General features: G+C 37.6%; 1 protein-coding gene across 2 annotated transcripts in view; it reads right to left on the bottom strand.

Annotated features, from left to right (window-relative positions):
* ZC3H13 (zinc finger CCCH-type containing 13) overlaps positions 1 to 14,121 on the bottom strand; it is a 54,764-nt gene that overhangs the window by 18,024 nt on the left and 22,619 nt on the right. For both annotated transcript variants that reach the window (XM_074960996.1, XM_074961005.1), the window contains exons 5-12: positions 12,056 to 12,164; positions 10,478 to 10,617; positions 9,492 to 9,649; positions 7,867 to 8,064; positions 6,202 to 6,375; positions 5,004 to 5,314; positions 3,201 to 3,665; positions 1,943 to 2,125 (exon numbers count right to left, since the gene is read on the bottom strand). In XM_074960996.1, coding sequence (XP_074817097.1) covers positions 1,943 to 2,125; positions 3,201 to 3,665; positions 5,004 to 5,314; positions 6,202 to 6,375; positions 7,867 to 8,064; positions 9,492 to 9,649; positions 10,478 to 10,617; positions 12,056 to 12,164 — 1,738 coding nt within the window. The remainder of the gene's footprint in view (positions 1 to 1,942; positions 2,126 to 3,200; positions 3,666 to 5,003; positions 5,315 to 6,201; positions 6,376 to 7,866; positions 8,065 to 9,491; positions 9,650 to 10,477; positions 10,618 to 12,055; positions 12,165 to 14,121) is intronic.

The following is a 14,121-nucleotide window of genomic DNA, read 5'->3' as shown; positions in this document are numbered from 1 at the left end:
AGGCAACTTGGGTCCAGATACAGGATTTACATTCTTTATGCTGGTATGCCCACATCATTTCAATACCACTTATTGCAATAGTACTACACTGTAATTCAAGGTCTTCATGTTTAAACTATTATTTTTCCACATTGTATCGCCATGAGGAGTGGTATTAAGTATCTGCAAACAATGCTTAAATGTGAAACACGACAGACATCTGGAAGTATATATTTGCTAAATGCACATGGGTATGGATGGATTAATAATTACTGCACTATACGTTCACATCTTTCTCCTTTGAAACACTACACTTGTGTTTGGAAACATCAGATTTAACTTTAAAAGTATTTCTGTTTTAGCTGAAGATACGATACTTAATCCAGAAAATCTGTATTTTAAACCATATTAAAAATGACTCCTAGTGTATTTGGGAAGAAGTAAAATTTTCTCGTATGTGTTCCCTTTTTAAAGCACTGTCTTAGTATTTCTCAAACATCATGTAAATCGGTACTTAAAATTAACTCTTGGAGAAGATTTTAATGTTAGAAAAACTCCAGTTTTTTTTTTTTAGAAACAGAGCAAAGTAAAACCATAGGAGCTAAGGAAAGATACTTAAGCCTGACTAATTCTATTAGAGCTCCTTACAAACATTTATTGCCCTAATGAAATTCACTTCACTCTAAAACAAATGGCTTGCCTCCCATAAATTTCCTTTGTTTTACTGGTATCTTTATATTTACTTCTAAGTTTAAGATTTTTACTTAGGACTCAATAAGACATGAAAGTTCAAACTGCACTATAATTTAATCAGCTGGTTACTGCAAAGGAGATAGAGATAAAAAGTTATTAGAAACTGCCAATGTCCGGGACACTTTCAGACTGCAGTCTGTAGGCTAAGGACAAGAAGGAAGCTGCGGATTAGGTTCAACAAAATCCTTCATTGAAGGTAGAAGAAAAACTAAAGCAGAGCAGCAGTTAGAAAAACTTCCAGAGCTTTTCACAGGAACAGAAGACATGACATATTGTGCTGTTCTGTGGAGAGAAGAAAACTTGGCAGAGTAGTGCCAAGGAATGAACACAGGCAGCATCTGGGATTCAATGGCCACATCCAACACAATCAAAAGCTCCCTAAAGATCAAAAATTCATTGTAAGTTTACATTTATTCTCCTCACTGTCCCTAAACCCTGAGTTTGCCTTAATTAAGCTCTCTTGTTCTGCTGAGGAAGTCAGCAAGCCAACTTTTTCAGAAGCCAACTCTAGGATGACTCTTCAGACTGAATGTTAGAACAGAACTCCCTAGGGACAATTTCAGCACTCTTTCTGCTATGAAAATGAAGTATCTCATGCTAAGTCCAAAATGGCAGACCCTTATAAAAAACTGGACTCTCCCCATCCTCACCAGCATCTGTATCAAGATTTATTAGCCATATGACACTGACCACAGCAAAGCATTAATCAATATTAAATTCCCAAGTCAATAAAATGTCATACTCTATTAATCACAGTATTATACTGTGCCTTACTTTAATAGCCAGTCAAGGTTAGCTAAACTTTCACAACAGCATATTTAAATACTAAGACAAAAAATATTCTGTATGAGTCTATATCAACAAGTAACATTGTATTGAAATGCGACAGTAGGCACATGCTCATGTATATAAATAGGTAACATCCTCCAGAAAATAAACAATGAAAAATGTGCAGTTCTTTTCAACTTATTCATTTTACAGTGAAGTCACCCCAAGCTGCTTGCTTAAAACATAATGAATGAATAAAAACAGCAGTGGGGGAATGCCATAAGCCAGTCCTGGGAGAAAAAGAGCATATATTATATAGCTGTGTTAATGACCATTTGTACTAGATATGTCAATTGTCATTAGCCTCAGCACAAGACTGATGCCAAACTCCAATATCAGGTCAGCTGTATGTTTCTGAATTAGTGCATGCATGTTTGCATACCTCTCTCTCTGTTGTCACGTCTGTCCCTTTCTCCATGTCTTCTTTCAAAGGATGAATCCCTTGCTTGCTCTCGATTGTCATAGCGGTCTCGGTCAGGATAGCTACTCCGTGATTCCCAGCTGTCATGGTAGTTGCCACTACTGCTATGACTGTCAACTTGAGATCCTCTGGTTGCCCTACTTCCTATTGAAAACATTTTCACCCGCCGTAAGAGTTCAGGTGTAAGAAAATCCCTTGACATTTCACAACAATTAACTATAAGATTTAAAATATCTAAGTTCATTTAATTATACCATTGAAACAGAAGTTAAATTCTAAATTCTATTTGACACAGAAAACTGTTTCAATGCTCAACTCCCCATCCTGATGGATTTAAAAGTTTATAGTTAACAAATCTGATACACGTATTTGGGATAATGAGATGACAACCAACCAAAACCAGAATTAAGATGCTGCACTTGTGTTCTAGGCAGCTTCAAATTATATACACCATGCCCAAATACTGTATTCTATTTTCAGGAGAAATCAACTTCCTCTAGTTACAATATGGGGCTTTCTGACTGGTAATAAGGTAGCAAGGAGGTGGCAGAAATTTGTCCCTAGAAGAACATAAGCCTGCAGACAATGTGCAGAAGGAAATGAGCAGACCAAACAGTCAAGAGATAATGGAGGTTATTTTAAAATTATTGGAAGCTTTTAAAAAAGAAAATAAAAAAAATTGTTACATTAAAAATAAGAAACCAAAGCAAAAAACAATGAATACAGATGACCAAATGGTGATAATATAAAAGAATTAACAGTTCTTCAAATACAAATTACAATGGAACGGGTTTTGGAAAGCCATAGATAAAGTTACATATTTTGTATATGAGAAAAATGGGAGAAGTTGAACCTGGGTATACATGCGTATTTGAGAAGAAGGAAGAGGGGTTGTGCAATGCATATGGTTAGAGAATCTGCCTCTGCTAGTCTTTCATTACACTTCAGGCTCTTATTTGTATTTCATGGCCCTTGGGAGAAGCTAAGGTTGCAGATACATTAAACACCGTGGCGCAGGATTTTTAAGTACTATGGCAGGATGCCAAGGCTACACTGTTTTAATGAATGGAAAACAGAGGAGTGCTATGCATTTAAGCAATAGCAGTTCTGTTTTGGTGAAAATACCACTTAAGATAGCTTTAACAGCATATGCTTATTTGGCAGAAATTCATCATCAAATAATGTAGTACAGACATTGAAAAAATAAATCATATAGTACCTTTGTCAGATAATTCTGGACCTCTGCCTCGACTTCTGCCAGTCCGGTCACTTCTAGTTTCATTTCTTGACTCATTTCTGGATTCATTCCGTGTGTCAGCACGGGAATTCTCTTCTCTACCATGGGTTCTTCCATAACTGCGTGGTTCCTCCTGATACTGGTCTTCCTTTTTATGGGTATCTCGATTCTCTCTGTCTCTGTAGTCATGGGTATCTCGTATAGAACGTGAGTCTCTCTGATCACGGCTATCTTTATTATCTCTGCTGTAATCCCTTGTATCCCTGGAGTCTCGAGTGTCCCTAGATTCCCTTGGCTCCCTGCGGTCTCTGTTATCCCTGGTATCCCTCCGATCCCTTCCATCCCGAGATTCTCGGTCATCTCTATGATCCCTGGAGGTACTCTGCTCTTGGTCATAATCTCGTTCCTCTCTGGTTTCCCTCTCTTTTTCCCTTTTTCCTCTAGTTTCTGGAAAACAAAAAATTTAAATGTAATATTCAGCTTGATTAAAGTCTGTAATACTAGATTTTAACAATCCAAAGTAGAAAGGATATAAAATGATACAAGCAAATTAGATTTCTTACACAAAAGCCTATGGGGAGAGATTTACAAAGGCACAAATTGGAGTTGGGTGCCTAACTACCCTTGTTGCTTTAGAAAAATCTCCCCCATTGATTTGAATCTGTGACCTAGTGAGTATCACATTTCATTGTTTAGAGATTAAATTTATTCAGTAACTTCAAAATGTGTTAGGACAATGATTTGCTGCAATAATTTTAGGACCAGGAGCATATTCCTTTACAGAGTGCTGAGTTCAAGTGCTTTTCTTGTGGTAATTTCTCTTTTCAATTCCTTATTTACCTGACAATGTGCTCGGAGTGTATCTACGCTATCATCTTTGTTAAGATCTCTCACCAATGAAACCTGATTTTTAAAATATTTATTCACAATATGTTCCTATTATAATATACACAGCAGAACCCTATTTATCTGATCTAATTGGAACCGGGGCCAGACTGGATCATCAAAAATTCAGATAATCCAGAATGGGAAAGTGTGAGACTGCAGCACCATCTAGCGGCTTCTGGACCTGTGCGTGCTGGTTGTTCGGTTAATATGGAGAGACGGATAATGGAAGGTCAGATAAATGGGGTTCTATTGTATTGTCTTATACCTGGTCTATAAATCTTGACAAATGTTCTCTTCAGAGGTTTGGGGGTGACAGTATTTTTGTTCATCAAGACTTGATAGGCTATGTGGCAGAGGGAGTGCTATAATCTTCCTTTGCACTTAGCTAACTAAAAACCACAGAGGGAGTCATCAGAGAGGATTGGATAATATACTTGGGCTCTTCCTGGTGAAAGGGGAGACAGTCATTTACAACTCTAGAGTTTTCTCTCAGCTGGTCCACTGGCAGGTATTTGGCATCTTGACAGAAGACCACTATCCTACTGTGATTGGTGCAGTCACTGCCATATACAGGAAAGGGTGGTTAAATCGCTAGAGAGAAAAAATGAAGGCCATTCTGGACTTAAACACATATCATATAGGTGAGACCTAATACAATGAGAGAGACCTTGCCTAAACTATCATTCTTGTTAAAGTCTCTCCCCTTTGCACTATCACTGATACAGTGGGAACAGGAGTGCTGGCATAGATGTCTGCTGGCATTTTAACCAACGTGTTGTCTCACTGCTTGGAGCACATCAGATGACACGATTAAAATAATCAGGTTTTTAAATTGTCAGCTAACTACAGTTTGGGGGCAATGTAAAACGTTTCTGAAAAGCATATTCTTCTTCGTACCATCCCTCCTTTCGTGGCGTCTATCATGCGACTGTGAAGTCCGGTCACGATCATGCCTCCCCTTCTCTCTCCCTGGGGATTGATGTCTTGAAGGACTTCGCTTCCTCTGAGGAGACGATGAAGAGCGCGGGGGATAGGGAGAGGAGGAACGCCTCACAGGTGGGGAAGCTGTCCTTTGATAGGTTGGAGAAGGAGTTCTTTTGCGGCGGGGGGAAGGGGAATGTCTTTGAACAGAGGAGCCTGATTGTGATGAAGAGGAGTGATGTCTTGATGATATGGGAGAATGATGCTGCCCTGGTGGGGAAGCAGACCTGCAGGACACATCATTAAAATAGTCACCACATGCACTTTTTTATGATACTATAAAATAAATAACAAACCCTCAATACAAAAAAAAAAATTCTATTGAAAAAAATAAAATAATTTCTATATTCTCCGCCCTCTAGCCATCAACTGGAAAATAAAATCCTTCTAATTTCTAAAATATATAAATTGCTCTCCTCTCTCCCATGCATATCTGCTGTTATCTCAAAAATAAAGATACTTTAAGAGTTTGTTATAACCACTCTATATTCCTAGTTTGATCTTTAGATAATATTCAAGAGCAAGTCATCCAGAAAAAAACCTAAATATTTCAGGGAAAAAAAGCACCTTCGATTACACAATGACAAGAACTTTGTTGCTTATGAAACATGCAGTTTTCCCCAACAACATAGCTATTTTACTAAATATGAGGTGCTTTCCAGAAATCCTGGTAACATGCAGCAGACAAATTATACATTTTCTTTCTTGGGTACACACTCTAAGTATAGCTATATACAGCATCCCTGTGGCAAGAAACACTGACTTCTTAATTTCTGTTTTTGACAATTTAGGCCCCAATCCTGCAAACTCTTATGCACGTACATAACTTTATTCACCTGAATAACTACAGTGACGTCAACAGAACTACATATCTGCTTAAAGTTATGCGGGTGAGAAAGAGTTTGAAGGACCAGGGATTCACAGCTACTCATGTTAACAGTAAAGTAGATTATTCTTTAATACTGCTACTAGGGTAAATAATTCTGTATCAAAAGGCTCACGTTTGGAAAGAACGCTGATATCATGTGATCTCACCAAAGAGAGAGTGACTTGATATGGTGGCAGAAAAGTTTTAATTGTTTAGGAAAATAAGAACTATATATTAACTTCCCACCTGCGAGAGGGTGAGAAAGTATGCTTGTGTGTAGTTGACTTGGCTGGAGCTCGGGAGGTTTGTCTTCTCCTTGAGGCAGGAGGTGAATATTCTCTGGAAGGAGAGGAATTACTGCCAGAATGATCAGCAGGACTTGGAGAACGCTTCGGTCTATGGGAGCCTTCTGAAGGATCTCTAAGAAACATACAAGTAGCAGCTTGTTCAGCATGCACAATATGGGATCAGTACATCTCCAATCAATTAAAGTCAGCTCCAAGACCACACCCATAGTAGAGGATCAAGAATTACTTCTGGTAGAATAATCTGTTCATCATATATGAAATTATGTTCATCATATAGTGCTCTTCCAGAAAATCCCATTTAATATATTTTTCAATCTAATACAAAGAGGGTGAAGCCTGAACCCTTCATATTATCTGTAATTTGTTAAGCAGCTAGATTGTCAGTACAAATAGGGAATTTGTTGTTTTTGTTGCTTTAATTTAATGAATTCTGTAAAATCAGAAATTTACTATTAAAAAGTTCAGACACGTTTTCGGACCTTAATGATGGCTTCTGAAGGAAGAAAAGGACTGCTGGTATCTTGAACTGCCATTTGGCTTACTGAAAGATCAGGATGATTTCCAGTATTTGTTTTCAATATTAAGTAACTTAAAAATTCACACACAAAGGTCACTGACATTTTTATAACAGGGCTACAGCCACTGCCATGGAAGTACCTGCTGCTATCATGGTACCACACGCACACAGGCTGCCAAATACACTCCCGCTTCTATCACAGCTGCACTGAGTGCTCCCCACTACTGCTTGTGACCTTCTGCCACTAATTACGGAGAGGGGCATAACACTGCCTCAGATCCAACCACCTTTCTGAGTCTTTTTACTTTATCAGCTCATGATAGAATGTAAAGGTCTTCCTAAACTCCTTAGTCTTCACAAAGTAATAGCAAACTGCCCACTATACATCTTATTTTTGTGAGAGAGAGAATATTGGGGGGGAAGGGGGCAGGGGAGGAGGAGAGGGGGAAAGAGAATGAATATGACCTTCCTTCCCCAGGTGGACATATAAGTATAGGGATGGATAAGGTGGGCAGGTATTAGGGTGAATACAGAGAATGTAAGCATCCCAAAAGGTAGGGACTTTTAAGAGTCAATTTTTGAAGAAACAGCATTGCTAAAATACTAGATTTACTAAATGAGGCTTTAGGGACAGGAGAATGCCTCCTAATGGCCAATTTGCGGAATAATAGTGTTTTCTCTTCATAGGTCCACTGACCTGATATTCTGAAGCAGTGAAGTAGTATACTTCTACAAGGGGAAGTTCAAGGTATAATGGAAAAATTATGGCTTTAGAATGAAGATATGAGGACCCCAGACTGGACCACCAGTCAAGGTCTGACTCACTGAGGGAGAACATGACAGCTATTTCAGAAGGGCATCTCAACAAGTTATTTTTATTAAAGTGACAACTCTATTAGCTGTAGTTTATTAATCCACTATACAATGCATTTATTATATTTAATGAATTCAGAGAAAGGTTGACAGCAAGTCAAATGTAAAACCCTCTCTATTTAGTGCAATATGAACTACAGATTTAACAGAAATGCAGACAACCTAAGCAAGGTTACATTAATTCTAAAAACCTAATAATGCAACAGAACTCACCTCTGTTTCTCTTTTTTCTCCTTATGTCTTTCAAAGTCACGTCCTCTCTCTTTCCCCTCTCTTGTTTTTTCTTCTAAACGCTCTTTTGCTTTATGTTTTTCTTTATGCTTTTTCCCCAGGGGAGTCTCCTCTTGTACTGGAGGAGGTGGACTAGGTGTACGAGGACCCTTCTTTTTACTCTGGGTGCTTTTGGAACTCCTAAATGTATCAAAATACCAGAAAAAGCTATTTACAAGACTAAGTAAAATATCTGTTAATCACTCAGATACGAGCAGCACCAATTTACAGAGCCAAGCGCTTTGAAGCTTTTGGGGCAGACTTCTCTATTCCATCAGCAGATAGTGGCACTTACAGCTGTACTTGACTGAATGGTGAATACAAAGGAAAATTAATGTCAAGCTCTCCTTTGAAGTCTCCCATAGCCATTTGAATTTATAACCCTTATTTCTGAAACAGGCTTGCAAAATTTGGAACTGCTCCCAAATGTGTAATTACAGCTTCCAAAGTTACAATGCCCTTGTAAAACTGCATGCATCAAAACACCAAAATCCTTTGTATCTTGTCCGCTTAACACTAGGTTCTGCAACTGAATACAATACATCTGTGTACAATACACTGCAGGGTCAGTGCCTCAAATTTTAAGCTGTTTGGGGTAGGGATCACTCATTCCTTGTATGTAAAGCATCCTACCATATTTTCAGGAGCTTTATGAATAAATATTGAACATTTTATTTCCACCATGAATTACAAGGAAATGTAAAGGTATTTCTTTACACCCATATGTATTTTTCATAAGTCAGTCACAAACAGATACAAACATATTAGTACCTAGATGTCACTGCATCTTAAAGTACTGTAGCAAGCAATCCCCTATACTAGTCTTTTACAGCAAAACCAACATTTACGAGTATTATGCCCTTATTTAAGCATAACTTGCTTCAAAGGCAATTTGCTTGGCAAATATAGGTGTCTGTTTTTGTATTAAGGTTGCAATTTTCCTCACAGCTAATGGAGCTAAACATGGATTCCCAGGTTCTAGAGTCAGCAAGGTCTTTTTTAGTTGATTGATTTTTTTGTGGCAAAAAGCCTAGTTGTAACAGCCTGTGATTTTGCCTACTTCATTCCCTCTCGTCTCCCTTTTCCAGTGTTATAACGCTCCAGCTCACTCCTTAACCTAGAAGGTCAAGTATTATCTCTTTTATAGCAATATGTAGTGTCAACAGAACACCTGACTCGGCAAACTTCAAAATTTCAATTCTATCCTAGATTAACTTGCATTTAACCACCACCAACACCCCACACCATTGAACAAATGTAATTTGATTTCTATTTAGATTTCTCCAGTGTATCTCACAGGCTCTAAGCAGTTCACATCATTTAAAGAAACAATGTTCAATGCAAAATCTACAAGTTATTAAAATCAATGGAGACATATATTTGCTGCCTTGTCCCAGGGATTTTTGTGAACTCTGCAAAAGTCTAAAGTTTCAAGACTGGTACATTGAATCCACACCTTAAGGGACAATGAAAATGAGTAGCTATATCCACTGATTAGCACAAAACATTTCATAATGTATCGACATACCACCCTGTTCCCCACCCATAATGTATGTCTACCTACTGACCTCTGCTGGTCCAAGAGCGGTGAAGACACCGTAGAAGTCTTCTTCTCTTTCTTACTAACTGAAGATGAAGATTTGGGACTTGACCTTCGTTTTGGAGATTTAGACTTTCTTGGCGAAGGAGATGGTGATAATTTAGATCTAACCACCTCTGGAGAAATCTTGGATAAAGAAAAAGTTTAAACTACAACCAAATACTCATGTGCTGTATATGTATCCTGAATAAGGATCCTAATATCATTCAAACTTTAGATAGTAATAACCACTGACACACCATCTGCCTCAGACATACTAACCACATATTTTTGCAGAAGTAGTTAATTACATTAGCATTAAAATATCTTAAAATAAAGCTGATCTTAAAGAAAATGCTCCACAAATGACCTACAACATAATTAAACGACAACAGATCATTACATTTCATATCCATAAAATGGCTCTAATTATTACACTAAAGTTAGCCTGAAAAATTGCATTCCAGTAAGATTTACCTAAAGTCCAAAAATTCTGGCTCTTAAGGTCCCCCACCCCAAATAGACATATTCTTTCCAGTTATGAACCACCCACCAAGATTATGCCTAATAAAATCCAGTGTAATATGAAGACTGAGGGCAGATGGGGGACTGGCGTAGATAAAATGGTCCAGACTGAAGCATATGAAATAAATTCACAGCTCCTAAACCCCAATGGGGGCAGACATGGGGAAGACCTCTCTCACATGTACGTCACAGGTTTCAGGACAGCCAGTTTGAGTGTACAACGATTTGTGCCCCAAAGTTCCTCTCCTATCTGCCTCCTTCCCTGTCTACACAGAAAGGCTAGCCAGAACACAGCCCTGTGTTTGTAAAGTTATGCCCAACAGTCATTTATCATTTGTCCCGTGGTAGCACATAGAGGCTCCAGTCATGCAGAAAACAATTAGGCCTCTAAGGACATAAAATGGCTGTTGATTAGTTATAAGAACACATGCCTATTTTCAAGATACAAACCTCCTTTTTAATGACTATTTCCTCTCGCTTCTCCATGTTTTCCTGTTCCAGCTTCATGAGTTCTCTCTGAATCTTTTGACGTTTCATTTCCAAAGACAGCTCATGGTCATAATCATAATTAACTTCTCCATTATCAGAGTCTTTATTTAAAAAAGATGACAGGCAATATATGACATAAGTGGTCTTAAACAGTCATACTTCTCAAAAAACATCACACCCGAGTGACTTATTTATGCACACCTAATTTTCTAACATAGACCAGGCCTTATACTTAGATTATAAGCACTTTGGGAGAGGCAGCATCTTTTTGTACAGAAACTAGCAAAACACATCATAATATTCAACTACTCAAAAGAGCATGAAGTATTTCATAGTTATGTAGATATCACTTAGCTTCACTGGAAACCAGGATAACTTCATAGTAAGTCAGAACAAGTCAACTATCTCCCGCAACAAAGGGAAATGGAACAATTCTGGGGGAAGATCACCACTTCTGTCTCAATCCAAAAAACAGTTGGTACAGTTTTTTAGTTAAATGAAAGCTAAAAAATGAGTGCTTGTGACTGAGATCCTGGAAACCAAAATCCTCTTTTTGACAACAGAACAAGGAGCAGTAGTAAGCTTTCTTTTGTCACCCTGACAATGGGCTTCAACAATGACCTATATGGGCTATGTGCAAAGATAATTTAGTTTTTGTGCTCAGTGAGACAGGCAAACATAAAAATTGTTGCAAAATTGAGTCCTTTTTTATTTTAAATGAGGTAAACACACCTAATTTCACTGATCAGCTGTTAACCAGCCACAACTGATGTAAGCTGGATTTGAACCAGTGACCTAGGTATGAAAGGCCCTGCCAGCCAGTCAGTGGCTGAGGGCCAATTTCTTTTTGCTTATGTACTGATCAAACAATTCTATGACTGCTGTCTTGTTCATCCAGTTTCAAAACAGATTGAGAGAGAGGGCAGACAGTAACAACCTCTTGTTTTGCATTATATTTAACTTGGAAGGATTAGATTTTTAATGGCAGATGTCAGTAAATGTTGATTTCACAAACCAACAAATATATTTCTATTGATAATTAAAATTTATAGATAGGCAAAGTAAGAAAAATGCTGCTTGAGAAATCAGAGTTTGATTTAAGGATATTTACTTTGTATATTTTGACATGTGATCATGATATCATCTGATTGTAATGGTTATAAAGCTTTAATTTTTTTAATATTAATGTCTACTGCCATTAAATAATTGTCTGACGCACTCAATTTCCCACAACTGTGAAAATTTAAATAGATACAAATCTTAAAAAATGCTTAACTATAAACCAATATCTATTGAAAGTATAGAGGAAAAAAAAGTCAAATTCCTGCCAACCCTAATTATATGACTTGATCCAATCCCAACCACTAAATTTATTCCTTGTCCACAGATAAATTGAAACAATCCTTATTCATCAATAATTCATGAATAGTCAACATATCAGTCCATTGGTATGGACAAAACTTTCTACAACCTGAGAATTTGTAGTATTTGGAATATTGTAATAGATTAAATGGAGAGTCTTACTTGAATTCAATTTACCTTCTCTATTTGTTTCCCAGTCTCCATTTTCCTCTTCACTTTCTGGAGTCCTCTCCTTCGTAATTTTGATGTCTTCCTTCTCTCTATGCCTTCCTCTTGAAGACTCTTTCTACAGGGAAAAAATGCTGAATTAGAGTAATGATTTTTTAAAACAGAAGCCTACAGAAGTCAATAAATTTGCACAGTATTTTGTGCTTTATAGAAAGAATTAAACTAATTGTTTTGTTTAGTTCGATTAGTCTAAATATCTTCTCAGCTAAGAAGCAAATTACACTGGGAAAATATTCTAACGTAATTTCATGTAATCAGTGGGTCGGGAGGAAAAACATTCATACAGGTGAAGTCAACAAAGACTTAAAGGTAGGCCAAGAAAGTGATATTTACAATGGAGACTGAAAGAAGAGCAGATCAGTTTTAAAGACCAGAAATTTTTATATGAGAAATTTAGTAAACATTTAGAAGTATTAGAACAGCTAGAAAAAAAGAGTAATACAATTTTAAATGAGAATGGTTATGTGCAATTTACAATTCAGCACCTGAGGACTGAACGGACAATGGATAACTAACTGCCTATTCCTTTAGAGGCTAAAGGGGAAAGTACCAAAAAGTCCTGTGTGGAGGTGGGGTGGGGAATTAAAAACATAATAGGCTAAAATTTTCCTGACACCTTTACATCTCAATTATGTATTTTACTGGCCTAAACAAGTTGAAGTCTTTCTACCTACTGTAAGGGCACAGAACCCCATGGATCCACAAGGAAAACAGAGGTCAATCTTACAGAAATAAGGTCACCAAAAAGACAGCTAGCCTTATGCTGCTCCTCTCCGCTCACCCAATCCCAGTAGCCAATGACAGCTGCTCCTGAGCTGCACTGTCTCTATGCCTGCTTTCCAGAGGGCTTTTTGGAGGGAGTGGGGGGAGGAGGAGTATACTGCAGATCCACCACTTTCTCTCTGCCCCCACCTCCTACAAATGCAGTGCCTATTCTGCCTCTTTTTATGGGCCTTCGTTACAGACTTCTAGAACACTTGTACAGTCAAGAAAAAAGTTACCCAGAAACCAACTCGGACACTTAATTTCTCTCTATTGGTAGCTTGAACTGGGTTTGATTTCAGACCTCAATCATCATCTTAGAATTACAGTAAGGAAACAAGATCACATAATCACTCCCAACTGCACAAAATTCTATTTCCTGGTTTTTGCATTAATAGTTTTAAATGTAGTCTCAGTTAAGATTTCCATAGCTTCCAAGGCCAGAAGGGACCATTATGATCATGTTGCGTGACCTCCTGTGGACCACAGAACTTCCCCAACACAGGCCATAGAACTTCCCCAAAATAATTCCTAGAGTATATCTTCTAGAAAAATTTATTTTCTTTTACAAAATGCACTACCACGTGAAAATACTGTGAATTTATTTGACACTGCCATTTCTGAAATAAATATGCAAATATGTTTATTTCAGTGCATAGCTATGTGAAGTTTCTCTCTGATGCACTGTTCAAAAATTAAGTGAAATACTTTCTCAAATGCTATACACATTTTTTCCTCAGACAAATTGTTTCAAACATGTCAAAGGCAATTATCATTTAAGAACTCAGGTGAAATTTAATTAAAAGCAGCACGTGTTATATGAAGGGCTTGGTTTTGAACTGGTTTTATTTTTTCCTTATTCATGGTTGGATATCTCAAAAATGCTAGGCCACATCCTCAACTGGCGCAAATCACATTACCTTCATTGACATAAGTGGTGTACACCACGTTCACGTCAGCTGAGCAGCTGACAATAACTTATCAAGCTTTCAAAGGAAAATTGCACCTGGTCTAAGGCCAAGTATGGAACATTTCAGCCAAAATACACACTTCTGAAAAAGACAGACAGCCCTATTACAGAAATCTCTTAGCTGTGCAATTCTATGAACGAACATCATTTGCAGCCTTTTTCCCTCAGAGATTCTTCATTTTCCAAGGTTCTTTTCCATCCAGTCTGCAAACACCCTCTTTTATAATGTTGACAGCTTACATTCACCATTAATTACCTGCTACTTAATTAAGCAATAATATTA

Source organism: Natator depressus, chromosome 1, assembly GCF_965152275.1.
Source record: "Natator depressus isolate rNatDep1 chromosome 1, rNatDep2.hap1, whole genome shotgun sequence".
In the NCBI taxonomy this organism is placed as follows: Eukaryota; Metazoa; Chordata; order Testudines; family Cheloniidae; genus Natator; species Natator depressus.
This window is presented reverse-complemented; position numbering and strand designations above follow the sequence as displayed.